At 44.8% G+C, this 17,978-nt stretch overlaps 1 protein-coding gene across 1 annotated transcript in view; it reads right to left on the bottom strand.

Annotated features, from left to right (window-relative positions):
- Nucleotides 1–16,999, bottom strand: part of NHS (NHS actin remodeling regulator) — a 243,610-nt gene extending 226,611 nt beyond the window's left edge. The window contains exon 1 of the mRNA XM_063392901.1: nt 16,448–16,999. Within this exon, the coding sequence (XP_063248971.1) occupies nt 16,448–16,844 (397 nt within the window). The 5' untranslated portion in view covers nt 16,845–16,999. The remainder of the gene's footprint in view (nt 1–16,447) is intronic.
- Nucleotides 17,000–17,978: the final 979 nt, after the last annotated feature.

The raw sequence follows: 17,978 nt of genomic DNA, 5'->3' as shown, positions 1-17,978 counted from the left end.
TCTTTCCAGTGCGCCCCCTTAAAAAACCTTTTCCTCGTGAGTTAATTCTCTCACCGGAGAACGCCAGTGTAGCTTCAATTTATCTTTGAGATAGTCCAAAGCTAAATTCACTGTCAAACTCAGGGCTGGGATACGGCTTCAAGAGAAAAACTGTTATAAAAGTCCTCACCATGAAATCATTTAAAGGCAAGGTAGAAAGTTTGATTTGTATCTATCCTGTTTTTGCTCCTAAAAAAAAAACCTAACCACTCTATGTTTCTAGGCGTTTCCAGATAAGAACATCTGTTTTTAAATAATCTCAGTGCTACTTTGGAGTTTCTACATCTTACAATGACACAATCAGCTGCTTTTTATTAACTTACTTGTTTGTGCAACAGCATTGGTGAATGTTCATCCATTCATCGCTGCACATCAAGCAACTGGGGCAGATGCAGTAGCAGGAGTGTTCAGTGCTTGCCAGGTCTGGTGTATCAGCACTAACTAGTAGCTGAATCACACTTGCCTTGCCTGAGCAGGCATTCACTGAAGACAAACACATACACAGTTTGCTGAATCCTCTTTCCTCCATGTTCTAACAGCTAAAAAGTGAACTAAAAACATAAGGCAACAGCAGGGTGCACCTGAATCCTCCTTCCCCTAACCCCCTGTCCCTAGGGCTCTTTCAAATTATGAAAAAAAATGCCCCTTTCCAGGGATATCCCTGCAACCATGAGTAGAGGAAGGAGTTGATCCATGAGGACTCTTGCAAATCGATTTTACGCTATTGCGCACAGCTTTGCAAGGCTTTGGAATACTGTCCTAGAAGTTCTTGGAATTTTTCACAGTGTGAGCTAAGAGTCTCTGACTCCCAAAGAGCTGAGGGGAGGGGGCAGAGCAAAACAGTCTCCAATTTGATAACGTGCTGTATGACCTTCACCTCAGCCCACCACCTGAAGCCTTTGGCACATGACTCTCCTGTTGAGAATTGATGGAGAATACCGGGCATCACTCTTCAATTCACAGGACAAAGAGCAGGAGCAACAGTAAAACTCACAAGTGCAGGGTGTGCCACAGCAGCCCTCAGGGACCAAAAATGAACAGTTTCACTTCGACAATGTGCATGTTAGCACAAAAGGGAGAAAGCCCCTTTACTGCACTTGGTCTGACTGACAGGCTGTCTTCCCTGCAAGTCTTCCAAATGGCTCAGAGCAGTGCACTTGATGCCTGTCCTTTTACAGAGTAAGTGAAAAAGCATGGTCCTTGAAGCTTCTAATCACAGCACCTCAAACTCTTAAATGCCCTATAGAGGGGCACACAGAAGAATCAGAAAATCCCATAGAGTCTAGTCTGATTTCTGCAACTATATATATTCTGTACCTAACCCTTTGACAGCACTATTCTGTCTGATTTTGACTTTTTGCAGTGAGTGGAAGTGAACAAGCTGCTTGGCAGCTGTGAAGATGCTGTGCATGATGGAGCAAGGGGGTGTTTCACTGAAAGGCAGTTCTCAATTTCTCCTACAGTGCCCAATGATCTTGCAAGAACAGACTGCAAGCAGTTTTGAAATGTCTTGACCAAAGCACTATTGCTGTCCCTGCTGGAAACAAAAGCACCTTGTAATCACACCTTAAACCAAAAAGTTTTATAACAAACCCTCTCCTCTAGCAAACTGCCACTGTAAATCATTGAATGGAGATCTCCACCTCCACAAAAATGAACAAAGCTGTAGATCTGGGTTTAAAAGGTAAGGGGGGTCTGATTACACTTTACAAGTCACCTGCAAATCTCGAGTAAACTACTATTTAATTGAATCACTATTCTGAAATTTCCTTTAAAGAAAAAGATACTGACTTATTATGGTTTCTTTGATCCTTTCCAACACAAGCAGCTATATGAAGCAAGTAATTTTCTTTCCTGGGTCCTCCCCTATTTGCTTCCTGAAGTGTCAGCCTGCTCCAGGAGACAGTCCCTGCTTGTGCTATAACACTGCTTATCCTGCCCATCATCTCTGTTAAAGAGGCAACAGTTCTGATTAAACTACTAACGAGGTAGGTTGACAGCCATGGGTGGGTAAATCATGTCTACCAAGGCACAGCAAAGAACAACCACATCAGGACACTGCTTATGACTTTCCCAGCCTCTACTAGAATTTTGGAAAAGGGCTGACTTCCAGTAAGTCCTGCTCTGTCCACATCCCCTCGGGAATACCAACCAAACCTAATGTTCTGCAAAACCCTTTTATGCTGGAGCATCTCTTTCTTGAGAGACTTCATACTTAAATGATCATTTAAATATTCTTCTGCATGTGCATGATATCTACACTCCCTCATCCTTGTGAACTATGGAGGGAAATCTAATAGTTTAATAACACACTAAGGTGATGGTAACAAAAGCAAAGCTACAGCTTTCCATAACATTAGATTTACTATATTAAGCTTTTAATACTGCAAGAGATTAACAGTGACAGATTCTCTTGTAGAGTAGCAAAAGCTATTGCAAGTCTTGCAACTTTCACATTAATCACATTTAAACATGCTTCTAACAGATGGGCATCATGGAATGCTAGGTCTCACAAAAGCCAGTACTAACAAAAAGCTTGTCTAGGAGATCTTGTGGCTTCTACAGTTCAGAGGGATTGTATATCCAGGCACCTTGTTATTGTTTTTGTTGTATATTATCTAGGATTATTAGAAAAGCTCAAGTTAAATAGATGACACATTTCAGCATATGTGAGTGGGAAGGGAAAGGGAGGGGGGCAGAAGGAGTCAAAACAAGACCACCCACACAAAGTTCCTCTAAGTCCACATTTCACATGCATGATCAGGATTTTCCACTACACAGGGAAAGCGTTAGGTTCTGCACTGCAACTTTTCCTCTGACACCACTACCTGCAAAAACCTTTCTCCCAAGCTGAGACACAAGCCCAAGCAGTGAAAAATGAGCTGCCAGGCTCAAACCTGGCTGGACAGAGAATGACTGTCTGTCCTCCCTCCCCTTTCATTAGTGCAGATGTCAGGTTCAGGTAGCCCTTTTTGACTGAAGCTGGGAGAGCACTGGAAGAAAACCAGGGTTAGAACTTGGCACCCAGATAGAACATAGAAGTTTAATAAACTTCCCAGCACCGTTTTTTAATTAAACCAAGTCCCAAGGTAAAACCTCATCTTTACATGACTGTAATTAACCAGGACACACTGTCTGTAATGTAAGAAAGCTCAATCTCCTCTATGAGCCAGACCTTAAAAGACAGACTGGCAGCTGCAAGCTCAGCCCAACCTAAGGTTAGTCCTCACAAAGTAAGGCCTGCAGATCTCTTCTGCAAGGACTCCTGCTTGCTGAAAAGTAAGACTGGAGAATCCCATCTGGGGGTACTGCCTTCATATGGCCCCTGAAAGCATTTGCCCATGAAGGACAGAAGCTCTCCTGATGTGGAAGGGTCTCAGCCTTGCAGATTGCCTGTCATTTACAAAACAGATCTGTGTGTTGTTAATCTATCACCCCACAACCCAACTCGCTCTCACTGCTTGTGTGGTAACTCCTCTGAGAGGAAGGATGTGCTGTCACTCCACCACAAACCTGAGAACAAAGTGCCAAAAAGCCTGTGGCAGTACTCCCTTCACAATATGACATTTACAGAATTTAAGGGACTCATCTGAACTAGAAAATTCCTCTGCTCAAGAGTGAAAGACAGGTTCACCTTTGAACAGGATGGATGGCCCGAAGTTTAGAGTGCTAAAACTTGGTGATCTGAATGCCACTGACAACCTTTCCCTAAGCTGTCATGAAAAATCAGTGCATGAATCCAGGTCTCCCCAACAACAGCATTTTAGCCACTCGGTCCTCTTTCTCAGTTCCAGCCTACAAAACTAAACATTCTCGGCCTACACACTCACCAGACATTGACAGCATCAGAGTCCACCCAAAAGCTATCTGCCATGTGTCCTCATAAACCACCTTCCAGTGTCCGCAATGTGTTTGGCCAGGACCACACTGACATGGGGCTTCCAGGGAGCAGAATCCACAAAATGCTCACAACTGACCACCTTGACTCCAAAACATAGCAGAAAAAAGGCTGTACAGACATGAAAAAAATTTCAAGTGAGCTTCCACAAGCTCTACAAATTTGTGAAATATTCCTATAGTGCTATCAGGGCACAAAGTAGTAGAGAGAACTCTGCATTATGTCAATGAAAATAATATTGGTATATAATTCAGTATCCTCATACCTAAGGAATATGATCTGAAAGGAAAAACAGGAATTACTTTGACACTGGAGATGTAACTTGGACAAAGAAATATTGTAGTATCAGCCAAAGTTTGTCTCAATCAGCTCCAGCCTTCAATACTGGAGCACTTAATTATGCTGTCCAGCATTTAGCTCTAGGGCTCTGTCCATCTGGCTCACACCACTAGAGTAAAGAAGCTACAGAAGAGCAGACTGCAGCAAACAAGGTTGGTATGTGCCAGCTTCTGTAGAGACATACTTAACAAGCCCAAGGTTGGACTGTCTCAAAAGGGAACAAAGGCATGGGAGACATCTGCAAAAATAAATACAATGCATTCCTTCAATGCATCTGCAAATGACACTGTATCACAGAATCACAGAATGAACTAGGCTGGAAAAGACCTTTTGAGATCATCAAGTCCAACCTATAACCTAGACTTGCATCACTTTACATTTCACTTACCCATCTGTTTTCCTGGAAGATTTCATTTCATTAACTTGGTTTTTCTACATTTTAATTTTATTTTTCACCCCTTGCTGTAAAGTAGCAGGGGCACTTCATTCAAAAGCAAAGTCTTTACTCTTGCAAGTATGCAAGTACCAAACAGCAGAATTCCACATCCCTAAGCAAGATGTACCTCACTTCTGATCACCTATTACATGCAGTAGAAGAGTTTCCATCAATAACCTCACAGTTATTGATGGACTAATAACTGAGTCCAAACTTATCTTCCATTGAGAGAGGGAGGGAATGGGAAGGAAATGAACTCAGCCAATAGATACTTTTGGATGAAGATACAAAGTCAAAACAAGCAAAAAACAAGATACATGAAGATACATCAGTTACCTTCAACTTTTATCACTATAATGAGAGCTGGAGTACTAAATATTTGCTCTCATTTGACCAGTTTGCTGCTAATGTGGCTGTAAATTTCTTCTCCCATTTACCAAGCTTTTCTAATCTCAGTGACCAATATGATCTTGTCCAATCTTTCAGCTGGTCTTCTTCCATTCTCTAAGTAAGCATTTCTCTGTGTGTGTACATATGTATGTGTGTATGTGTATACACAAAGTCGTTCCTCCTCTAGTGACACACAGAATTTTGAGGAAGAACCTCTTCTTGCTTTTCTTCCTCTTTGAGGAAAACCTATTTCAATTGTCATTTTAAAAGGTCTGCGAAAAATGGGCACACTTAGTTATTTTATGGTGACAGAAGCTTTTAGTCTCACAGTCCAAGATGCTGCTTATCAAAACAGATCTAAAGCCAAACAAGATTCAGAAAGCAAATAAATAATCAGCCTGAGCTGTGATATTTTGCAGTTCCCTTTTATTTTCTTTAACTAATTGCCATTCTGCTGGGTTCTTCGGAACAAGCAGATAAATGAAACATACTTTTAATCTACCCTAATAATTTCTGTTAAGTTCCACTTGGACAACTTCATAAATGAATTGTCACATTATAGGTGCTGAATGTAGCTGTAACCCATTCACTCATTTACAGACACACAACTTGCCCATTTTCATATATACCTCTAGGCAGATATTTTATTGTCACATCTGAGAGAGAATAGTACTCTAAATTTTGTGTGTATTGACAGAGACAGCTGATTGATATTGATATTGACAGCTGATTCACATCAGCTAACAGAGATATATAATTAATAATAAACCTTCAGGTGAGTTTCCTAGTCTCCCTTAGGATGGTTTTGTCCTAAGACACAGAGCACAGCTTATCCAACCTCTGTCTTGGCATCAAGGCTATATCAAGCCTGTGGCAGCTGTAAAAGAGGCCTAAAAATACAACTGAACTAATGAAGTAGTGATACTAATTTTAGAATATTAGCAGAGTAATGATTGCCACAAAATACATTTGAGCTACAGTGCAATTTGAAAGTACAAGAACTTAAAACCAGTGCTTTTAATGTGCCAGGCGCAATGAGTGCATTTACAACATCTATTAAAAGCAGGTTATGTTTGGGGGAGGGGGATAATTACATCTTAGCAGGTAGTTTATTAACTGAACAAGACAGCATCACATTAAAGATAATCAATGGAGAATAAACCACAGTTGTAAAAATTAATACTGTTCATTCACACCATGAAGGGAGTGAGGGGCGGTTGTCTTTGCTATTAGGACAGGAGTAAAAGTATAACCCCTGTGAAACAACATAGGAAGAGGAGTAAAGGATAGGATGACATAAAATGAAAGTCATTCAAGGCATAAGTTTCAAAAAAAAATTGAAATTGAAAAGAAATAATCAGCAATTCGAGAGGGGAAAGAGGAATATGAACAACCAGTTTTGCAAGCAGCGGAACTAATGAAGCCTGGTTTTCTCCAGCTTTTATGTCAGGCAAAGACTGACTTTCACATTGAAGTAAATGTGAGCTCCAACTCAAGCACTGTTTTTTTCTTAGGTTGGAACATTATATGGGATTCCTTCCCCAGTGGATTTTCTAGTTTCTAATAAAAGAACAAGACCTTCCTCCAAATGCAGTAGGGATAATCTGTTCTCTCATTTACCTGGCAGTGTCTTTTATGATTTCTACATTGTGGCAATGTAGTTGAAATTGTGGCTGAGTAACAAATATAAAATTTGTGAATGGCTGGTGCAAGATACCCAGGCACACCTACCCCCTTCCCTGTTATACACACAGAATATGCTATTCCTTAATACTTGTTTTGGATAAGAAACGAGGCTAAAAACACTGCTGCCAGGATAATCCAACTTATGGGGAAATTCATCTTTGGTATGCTAACTGTGTGCAAAGCTTCAGGCAATTTTCTGCAGAGACCAAGACCTCAGGTTCCTGCAGCAATACTTGTTGCAGGGAACAGTCAACACGGGAGGGGAGATGAGATCTCCTCAGTGTGCTGAGATAGGAGACTCTGTGATGATTTTTCACTACTGGAGTAGAGGAAAGCCAGAGGAGCAGAGTTTAGTACAGTCTGAAGCAGCAGAACCAGTCAGAAGCGGGTTTGGATAAGTATGAGAAAGTCATCCCCGCCCCAAATAAAACCAAGAAAGAAAAAAAGCATGCATTCAAAATCTGGGCTGTGCAGAGCTATGCAGTTTCCAGGGTTAAGGCTGGGCATATGAAAGTCAGTGGTCAATCCATGATATACGATTTCTTTTCTTGGAAATGAATTAAGGTACATCTCTTGACTCTCCTCCTGTACACAACACTTGACCAAAAATCACTTCACCAAAGAAAAGATCATGCCTATGACAAGAACTGTCCCTCTTTTACCTGCAAGTAAATAAAATTTACAGGGAGAAAAGATGGAACTGGGTAGTATCCATTCTTTGGACCCACTCTAATTTGCATGGTAAGCATTAAATCATAATTAAACTCTTGTTTCACTTAAAATTAAGCTGCCCCTTATCATAGATCACTAAGTACTGGATGCAGTGAAATATGTATAGCATCTTAAAAAAGTTTGCCTCTGAGCATCACAGTGCATTACTTCTGCCTATCTTGAGTTTCATCATCCAGAAGATCTGATTTCTGCAATCATGGACAGTATAGGGATCTGAAGAGAACAATGCTTGGTAATGCCTTTTTGGGAAAGAAAAAAAAAAAGAAAAAAATCAGGCAAAATTGAGCATGCACAGAGAGCCCAGTTCTGACTTTTAAAGCAATCCAAAGCCTCTGGACATACTGGAATTTTTCAGTGCACCTTACTTATTCTGCTCCTAAAAATGACCCAATTCTGTAGCTACTGGTACACATTCTTCAAAAAGGATTAATACCTTTTCCCCCCCAACTCACCCTCTGTCCAGGTCAATTAAAAGTCTGCTCAAACATTGTTCAAGATAACAAAAAACACTTTGAGAAGGCAGGGGGGAAAGCTGGGGAGGCCTGAAGACTGTGTGCATATTTATGGCACAAACACACTGCCCTGTGCTCACTCCCCTTAATCACATGCACACACTCTCAAGATGTGTCCTCTGAACTTTCTCAGGGATTCTGTCTGAGTGGCTGTAGTTCAAAGTCCAACTGCCTTGGCAGCTGAAAAGAAAGTGAAAACCATGGTGGCTTTGTAAGAATTACAGTGATCCTATTAAAAACAAAAAATGTCACTCTCTGCTGGGACTTAACATGGCAGTGCCACGCAGCACTCATTGAATTGAGCAGCATTTCAAGCACACAGCTCTTGATGTAATAAGACTACAGGCTTAATTAGGTTCCTATCAGTATTGCTTTTTTCCTGCTTTCAGCCGAGAAGGTATAAGAAAAGATTGTCCAATACAGATACTGCAATTTAAAGTCTTGAGTTAAGAACACAGTGGGTGTATATCTACTATAAAATCTACCCTAAAAACATGCCAGTTGTTAAACTAAGCAGTGCATTAGAAGCAGTTAGACATAATGAGAATGTAAATGGAAAGTATTCTAGGGAGATATTTCAGCTAAAAACAGCATACACTCTATGCTATCTTTTATTTTAATCATGCTCTAAGCCCTGCCTTTTTGAACTTTTTATAAATTCTGCTATCTCCCTTTGCAGTTACTTACATATTGGTATATAAATTCAAAGACGAGAAGCAATTAGGAATGAAGCGAAGACTCCCTCTCTTGATGCTAATACATCAAAGGAAGTGAAAAAAACCTTCCTCCCCTCATACACACTGGGTAACACAGAGAGTTTCTGCTCTTCACAGCCTAATAGCTCAAGTAGTTCCAATCGAGAGTCTGATGTCAGCCTCTGATTACACGGAGATGCCAAGCGATTGGAAAGAGCAGCCTTTGAAAAATCCCAGCTCTCTGACTCTGGCAACCACACAACCCTGCAACAATGCTTTTAAAACACATACATGTATTACTCACATCAGTTGCTCCCATTTTTTTCTCCACTTTGGGCATCATAACACTGCTATTAAGAGTTCCCCAGGGGTATCTGCTTGATTTAGGTACAATAAGTGTGAAGGGAATGTGTCAGCTCAGGAGCTTTTTTAAATAGCTGTCGCTCCCCTGCACTCAGATCTCTTTTACTCTCCAGTTGGGAGAGAGGAAGAGCCAGGTGCTACCTTTAAACAGACACACATGAGAAATCTGCTTTTGCCTGACTGGAGAAGGAGAGGTTGGGACTGGCTCATGGCAGCAGTGAGTAAGGACTGCTCCCATTCTTTTTCTGCACCTTTGCACATCTCTGCCAGACCAGCCTAATCTGATCCTCGGAACTGAAGCCTCAAAACAGGTAAACCTATGTAAGAAACGCCAACAAAACCTGATTCTGCTGATCCAGAACAGCATCTGAGTGGCACCCTGAAATTGGGTATTTATATTTCCTTCCTGCAACTCCTTCCCTCAGTCCAAGGACATTTGAGAACAGTGCAAGAGTTTTTTGGAAACACTCCAGGCCCTTCATCTTTCAAAAAGGAAAATGAATGTCTCTTATGCATCTGAATCAACAGGTGAATGACCTCCCCATGCCCTCAGCACATTACCAGAGTCCATTTATTTCTTAATCACCCTATCTCCCCTGTATGAGCAGGGGAACTAACCAAAAGTGGGAATGATTCCATTGATTTCACTGGAACATTCATCTTATGTTTCTGTATGAACACAAATATTACACTATTAAGGCTTTTAAATAGAAGAATGGATTTTTAAAGGGTCTGTAGGAAGAATAGATCCACAGTAAGTTGATGTCTCTTATGGGTCTGGTTCTATCCTCTCTGCAGTTTTGCTCCTGTGTAAAGGAGACCTTATTGGTCTTTTGCTCCTGGTCTTAAGGAGACCTTATTGGTCTTAACTGGTCTAAAACTTTTCCAGCAGAATTTCTACTAAAGCCACTGGAGACTCTTGCTTGGCTCTTGAGCATGAGCCGGAAAGAACTTGCACTAACTACTATGATATTACACGCCTGTGTAGCTGCAGTAAGGTGGAAATCAAGCACTGAATGTTTTTGATGTTTCTTAACTGGCAGGCTCTCCATCTAGCAACAAAATCCCCAAACATTCAAACCTGGTACATTAGCTTAAGTCCTATTTGTGGAATGACAAGCAAGGAGCTATAGAACAGACAGGGGCTTTTTGAGCTACACCAGTGGATGACCAAGTAAATGACATTCAGCAAAACTCTAGAAGATTTACATAACAGGGAATGGCTTTGCAGGAAAACCACTGCTTTCTGCTCTTCATCTCTTAGCAGGCTGTGCCAGACAAATTCTAGAGTCTACCTGAGCACTGAGCTCTCAGAGCCTTTCCACCAAGCATCTCACTGACCTTGGCAGGACAAAGGATTTTACACTACACTTTTATCTGCAAAGAGACCAGAGTCTGCATTCCACAAGCTAACAGGACTGAAGGTGACAACCCCAGCTTTAAAAAAGTTACATCCCTGCCAAAGCCACCTGACAAATTCCATCCCATTACCTTCTATCACAAACTAAATGCATGAGAAAAAAATACTTCAAGCAGTCTCTGAATGGTGGTGTTCCTGTGTGAAAGGTCTTCTATCACCATTCTGCAAACAAAGATAAGGCATTTTTCTCCCAAATGACAGTACTCTAGCTAATGGTGCTCTAGTGAATGTTAAGGTAAAGTGGGGATGGGATCCTTAAGTGAGCAGGTTTTTCTTCCTCTGTCCCTTTGTTGTTCTGACAGCAGTAAAGGTAAAGAAGGAAAGCCCATGCTTTGGCCTCCCTCTCCATTCCATTCTGCTAATGTGCCAGCAATCCTCTGCATTTAGAAGAAACCATGCACTGAGGAAATTCTCCAACTTTCCCACACCCACAACTTGGGTTATTTGCATTCAAGGGCAAACTACAGACAAGTACACCAAAGAGGTGAATTCTTTAACACAAATGAGTACACAGTGACCAGCACAACACCAAGAAGCCAAGCCTGGCAAGTAAAGCCAAAAGCATTTCTCCTTTTCCAAAAGGACAAGTGAAGAGATTGAGTCATTCCATTCGGGCAGGTAAAGGACACAAAGCTGAAAGTGATGGATCACTACATCCACTGTACAACTGCTTTTCTTTGAAGGTTTTGTTCTGCACCCAACAAAGACTTGCAATTAATATAATTTCATTGTACAAAGAGAGTTCTGAATACATCCTCTTGTTTCGTGTCCCCCAGGTTACATTAGTGTGCACCTCTAAAAGTGTAACTACCCTCACACTTAGATGGGCTCACTAACTCTACAGGACTGACACAAAGTTAAAGAAGCTAGGAAACTCTTCTGTTTTGTCTCCAGCAGTATCCGAGATATTTTTGCACAAATGTATCCAACCCATGGAGTTCTACAGCTGTGCCTCAGTACCACAGAAAATCCATACAATGAAAATTGCACTTTAAATCTCAAGGATCTTCAGAAGCTGAGATAAAGTGCAACCCTTATCTTCCCAGCTTGGATGGTTTTTTTCTTTTCTCTCAAGATGCATCTAGTCTTAAGGTCTTATGTACCTCCCTGAAGATCTCTGCAAGGATGCTCACCAGCCCTAAGCCTGGGATGGCCTTACAATGCAAATGAATTCTGAGATGGAAGCATGACAATTTCTTGATTCCATTTCAACAGCAACTGAGACTTCAGCACATTAAGTCAAGGAGGAGGAGGTGCATTTTCTGATGAGGTTTGGGTCCAATACATGTTTTGTAAAAATGGTAGGATTGTGGCAGAAAACACATGAAAACCTTATTAGGTATTAAACATTTCCCTGCAACGCTCAAAGCCCAAACAAAAAAGAAAATATCAGTGTGGTTAAAAGCCACACTAACAAAAATCCCAAGCCAAACAAAATCAAAACCACCTAAAAAGCACAAGGAAAGAGACTAAAAGCAAGAGTGAAACTTGCCAGGCTGTTCTCACCAACCAACTTCAATCAAACAGAATAAATTAACACAGAGCCTAAAATTATAAAGAATCAGTTCAGAGCTGTCTTTTTAATCTCAACACTGACACTTCAGGGAAAAAGAAAATCCTACAGAGGAGCTCACTAAAGAGATCCAGGGGCCTCTGAAGAGCTGAGTAACACAGGAGATCCCCACACTTCTAAGCAGCTGCATCACTAGTTGTTAGCACATAGCAAAATCTGGAATGGAAAAGTGGAGCAATGAAGATACAGCAGGCAACTTCTGGAAATGATACAGCTTTTAGAAAGATTGGCTACTGGTAACACATTGATGCTTTCAAAAAAAAGCCTGGAATGTGTGGAATTCTCTGGGATGCCAGGGTGCAAAAAGGATCTCATTAGCTAGGGCTTTCAAAATCTGCTGCCCGGTTGTTGCCTATTATTCAGAAAGCAAGATGGCTTACATCATCAGTTTCTGTAAAGTACAATATTCCACTTAAACTGCCAGATCTCTAGTCTCCTAGACTGAGAAATCATCTTTCTAAACAACCACGGGTGCAGTGAGTCCCATGTCTACACACTAGTCCAGCACTTCTATGTTTCCATATTACCAAGATAATCAAGCATCTAATAATAAAACCGGGCAGTGTCACACTGCTCAGTTCTCTTGCTGGCAACCAGAAAACTCTAAGCAACATCCAGACTGACAACAATCATGTTATTCCCACGTGGTTCTGCTTTAGAAGCAGACCCTGGAGCTGCTCATGATGAAAAGCAGTGGAGTGGCAGAAGGGCGAAACAGTTAGTTCAGGAGCTGACCAGGAAAACATTTCTTACCCTTGTTTCTCTTACATGCAGAGGTTGGGAAAGGATTCATATTTACAAGATGCTGGCTAGCCAGAGGCTTAAAAGAAAGATGAAAGGATCTGGGGACACAGAGGCAAGGCCCTTGAGTTTTTGAAGGTGACCTGCTTGTAACTTCCCAGAATCTGTCCTTTATTGTGCTTAACAAAGTTTTCCAATCACACTGAAAAGTGACAAAAAGAAAGGGCAACACATAGGTAAATACCTTTACCAGTACCTTAGTAGAGGACTTGAAGTACTTTTTTTTAAAGCAAAGTATACACATACTTGCAAATGTTCACCACTTCAACAGCAACAGAGCTGAGAATGTTGAGGCCTCATGAATATGACAGCAGTAGTGATAAGCATTACTGAAAAAATGCCAGTTTGAATTAATTTCAATTCTTCATTAATATTACCTGAAACCAACATAGATGTTTTAATATAATAATACATAATTTTCAGTATAATATATAATATTGTTATGAAAACTGTATTATATCCTATTTTCAAGAGAACTCCTTTCCTGCTCCCCTTTCCCTTGGTATCATCTCTGCAATTGCCAAGGAATGGCATTCTGGGCAAGGAATGGCCCTCTAACCACTGGCTCCAATAGCTCTTGAGATGGCATTAGCCCATCATTTTCTTTTCCTAATGCAGCCTGAGTGTTCACAGGGGAATCTCAGAATCCAGCTGGCTTATGAGGCATGGAGAAAAAGGCCTTCCGCTGTCACAGCTCAGTATCTAGGGCATGTCCAGTAGCATTATCCTCAAATCACTGTGCTGCACTTGAAGTTGGAATATGAAGAATGTCTCACTGTGGCAAGATAGGCTAATAGTTTTAAACTGAATACTTGAAAAACTTGTGGTTGAGCTGCACTGTCCTGGTGTTAACATCCCAGCACATGGTGTCTTGGTCAATGCACCAATAAGCCCAGCCCCTCCAGACTCATAACATGCAATAAATTCACTGCAGTCATTACAGTCATGCCATGGGTGGGGTGGCTGCATGCCTGTCACCAACTTGTTCCTTGTGGTTTTAAGTCCAAACCTCCAGCCAGTTCTGAATTTTTCTTAGATGTGTCATTTGGGCTGGACAGCCAAAAGACGGCCCTGAGGCCATCCCATCATTTCCATGCTCACCACAGGAGATAGAAGTCAGCATGCCTTAATGTGATGCTGATTAGGTCCTGGGCAGATCTGTAACCACCTGCAATTGCTCTCTTGGTTTCTAAAAAACAACTGGGTGTAGTAACTTGAGTGTAATACTTTCAGGAGTGAATTATGTAGGCACTTCATGCATAAAACAAACATTAGCATAGTCTTGCTGAAAGTAATAATGAAGGAGGAGGCGTCAGCCCAGAGAGGAGAAAGCACAGTATCATTACACACTAGAGGGAAGATGGGCAGCTTCCTGCTAGGCAGTTTTATCTGTCCCTTGGGGACAGTGAGCGGTCTGGACGCCAAAGGGAGGTGTTGCTGGGGGTGTGCATGGATTTTGGGGGAATGTGAGGAGATAATGTGTAGAGTGGTGCTGCTCAGCTCTGGGTCTCAGCTGAGATGCTCAGATGCAGCACTATGTAAATGCAGCTCTGCTGATCCAACACTGGAGGGGGAATAAAAGCAGAGGAGGCAAAGAAGCTGACTGTTCATGTATATTGGATTGTATGGAGACTTTCACCTTTAGGGAAGATGTGGTACAACGCTGCATGGAGGGAAGTGATGAGGACAGGGAGGTGTGCTTTGAGCAGCTGTACAGCTGCAGGCAAGACACACCTGCTGGAGAATGGGTGGGGGCAAAACCCAGCGCTGTGGAGGATCCCTGGGCTGACCACACCTGGGGACATCTGTACATCTATCAGTGGCACTGTGCTATATACAAGAGGAAGGAGGAACAGCTGGCAAGCACATGAAGAACATGACCAAAATTTTCTCCCCTCTTAAAGAGAGAAGGATTTAAAAGAAAACTGAACACTCAAAGAATGGATTCTTCATTTATCATCACAGGGAAAAAGCCAGACTCTCTAATTAAGCAGATGACATAACTGTGCTGTAATATCAAGATTTTGCTCTGTGATTTGCAAACGAGCTGCACTTGCACAATCCAGAAAGAAAAAAGCCATACAGATTAGAACAGCTAAGCTCTGCTCTCACTTACATTAGTATATACCCACACTTACTCAGCTCAAAAGACCTACAGATGAGAATGTGATACGAGGAGTTTCATTTCCTCAGACAGTTCCCTCACTAGCTCAGCCAAGCCTCCTTCTCACTGCAGTTTCCAATCACAGCCCAGCACTCTGCTCTGATTACACACTCATCCTGAAACAACAAAAAATCTCCCTTGGTCTCATCTGTGGTTGATGTATATTAATACATCACTAACAAAGTCACTGTACAGCTGCTGAGTACGTAGCTTAAATACCACTGAATATTTAAAGCTTGATTCTGTTAATCAGGACAGCTTCATTGATCCTAGAGGAGTTACTCATATTCCACAATGCTCCAAAGGGGAGGAAATCCAAAGCACAATTTTTCAAATGGCATATTCATGAAAAACACCTAGAAGAGAGCACGGTCTTGTTTACCCTGGTGTAAACTCACTTTGCTGCACCTGGTGGAGATACTCAGGATTTAGAGGGGTGTAGCAGAAGGAAAAACTAAGCCAAATTCTCCTTTCAAGCCATTGTTTTTCCAAAACAGATACTGAGAACCAACACCAATATCTGCTACTCCAGACTTTCAACCCACAGCCCTATCTATCAAAAAACCACGTATCCACAAGTGCTTGGGGAGTGTACGCACCAGTGAGAGTACAAAATCACTACACTGCTGTGAACACGAGCCATATTCAGCAGAAATCAGCAGCTTAGGACCACAGAGCTTTTCGCTGCTTTTACAGTTTGGGCGGAGAAGAAATAGGATTCAAGTACTGCTCATGACACAAGTTCTATATTGCCTTGATCTTTATCCTCCTCCCCCTCCTCCACCCTCCCCACTTCGCTCTTCAGGGCCACTATTTAAACAGAAGTCATTAGCCAAACTTCCTTATTTTATGGCCCCGACAATTAGGTAACGACGAAGCAGTTTTATTATTTCTACTTAACAGCGTTCGATCGGGAATTCAGAGACGCTTCTAAGGGGACGATGTCTGTCGGGGAAGGGGGACAGGCCGGCAAAGGGAGAAAATCCAAATATGCCCGACTGCGGCGGATCATCTCCATCAGCCCCGGCGCCCAGCTGACAGACCTCGTCCCCCTCCCTGGCCAAAGCCTTGGCTGCAGAAGATCGGTCCCGAGAGCCCCGCCAGCCAGCTCCTTACGTAAGGCACAAACCACTGACATCATCCCTCCCGCCGGCATCGCCGCGGCGCCCAGCGGCGCCCACAGACCCGACCCGACCCGCGCCCGCCCGTTCCCTTCCCACTCTGCTGCCCCGCCGGGGCTCCTTTCCCACCGACTCTGCCCCAAACTTTGCACGGCAGGTTGCCAGGGGACGGCTTTCCCCGCCGGGCGCCCCGCGCTGGGGTGCGCTCCATCCATCCCGCGGTGCGCCCCATGCATCCCGCGGGGCTCCCCATGCATCCCGCATTCCGTGGTACTTACGCACTGCCTCCTGCTTGGGGTCGAGGCCGCGCACGGCTCCCTGGAGGCCGGCGATGCGGCCGTGCAGCGCCCGTACGCGGCGGTGGGTGCCCTGGATGTCAGCCTCGACCTCCTGGAAAAGGGTGCAGGCGTGCCGGGCCACGTCGGAGAGCTGTCGGAGGATCCGCGACAGGGCTACGTTGCTGACCGAGCAGAGGTCCAGCACCATCAGTACCGCCGCCTCCCTCTCCCCGCCGCCGGCCGCCTCGGCGCCCTCGCTCGCCGTCCCCGGCTCCTCCGGCGGCGGGTCCCGCGGCGGCGGCGGCGGCTCCGCGCCCCAGCTCTCCTCCAGCACGGAGGCGGCGGGCTGCCGCCGGCACAGCCGCTGCGGCTCCACGGTCCGCTTGGCGAAGGGCATGGCCGAGCCCTCGGCCGGAGCTCTCCCGGGCTCCTGCGGGCACTGGCGCGGATCGCTGCCCTCCTCCTCCTCCTCCTCCTGCTCCTCGTCCTTCTCCTCCTGGCCGCCGCTCCTTGCCCGCCGCCGTCACTCGCGGGCGGCCGCCGGCGGGCGGCTCATCGCCTCCTGGCTCCCTGCGCGGGGCTCCTGCGCTGCGGGGCGGCCGCCGAGCATCCGCCGCTGCCGCCGCGGGGAGCCGGGGCGCATCCGCGCCGCCTCGCCCGCTCGCTCGCTCGCTCTCACGCCGTCCCGCTCCGGCGGCGGGTGTGAAGGGGCGGCCCGAAAACCCGGAGACAGGAATCCCGCGGCCGCGAGGAGGAGCGAGCCGCCGAGCCTCCCGCCCGGGAGAGCGGCGGGGCGGGGGCGGGCGGGGGCCGGGGCGGTGCCGAGCCCCCGCCGCCGCGGGGAGGCGCTGCGGGGCGGGCGCGGCGGCCGCGGCCCCGGTGCGCGGGCGGCGGGGGCACCGGCGGCACCGGCGGCCCCTGCCGGGCGGGGAGCGCTGCTCCGGGCAGCCTCTGCCTCCTCGGCCCGGCCCGTCTCCTTTCCGGCGGGAGCACTGCTCAGGTGCGCGGAAGAAAGAGAAGCTGTTTCGAGGGGCAGAAGGGAACCCAACTCAGCAAGGCCCGCCTGCTGCGGGAGGGTGGGGCCCGCCCGCCGGTGTCACCTCCTGGGGCACCGGGGAGGGTGTTGCACTCCCTGAACACAGGTGCGTGCACCTGGGCACCGGCTTCTTAGGAGGTGTCAGGGACGGCTGGGTGCCCGTCAGACAAGGAGCGCTGCTTCTGACGCAACACAGCCCAGCTGGAGTACATACACTTCGGAAAGGTGAACAGGCAGGCGTGAAATCCGAAGACAAACTAAATTATTGGTGGTAAATAGCACTGAAAGAGGCACTGTAAAAGGAGATCCAGGCAGATGCAAATGCAGGCATTCCACAGTTTGGAAACGGCAGCTTGTTTGCCCACTTGACCTTAACTTGTCATCCTTGCACTTGAGTGTTGTAGTACAGTCTGTCATTACATGACCACATAGAGGCAGCTTTTAATTACCTCTGGTCAAATAGCCTGAGCTGCAGAGAGCACCACTGCCAGCCTG

This window comes from Prinia subflava, chromosome 3, assembly GCF_021018805.1.
Source record: "Prinia subflava isolate CZ2003 ecotype Zambia chromosome 3, Cam_Psub_1.2, whole genome shotgun sequence".
In the NCBI taxonomy this organism is placed as follows: domain Eukaryota; kingdom Metazoa; phylum Chordata; class Aves; order Passeriformes; family Cisticolidae; genus Prinia; species Prinia subflava.
Note: the sequence above shows the minus strand (reverse complement) of the source record. Positions and strands in the feature narration are given on the sequence as shown.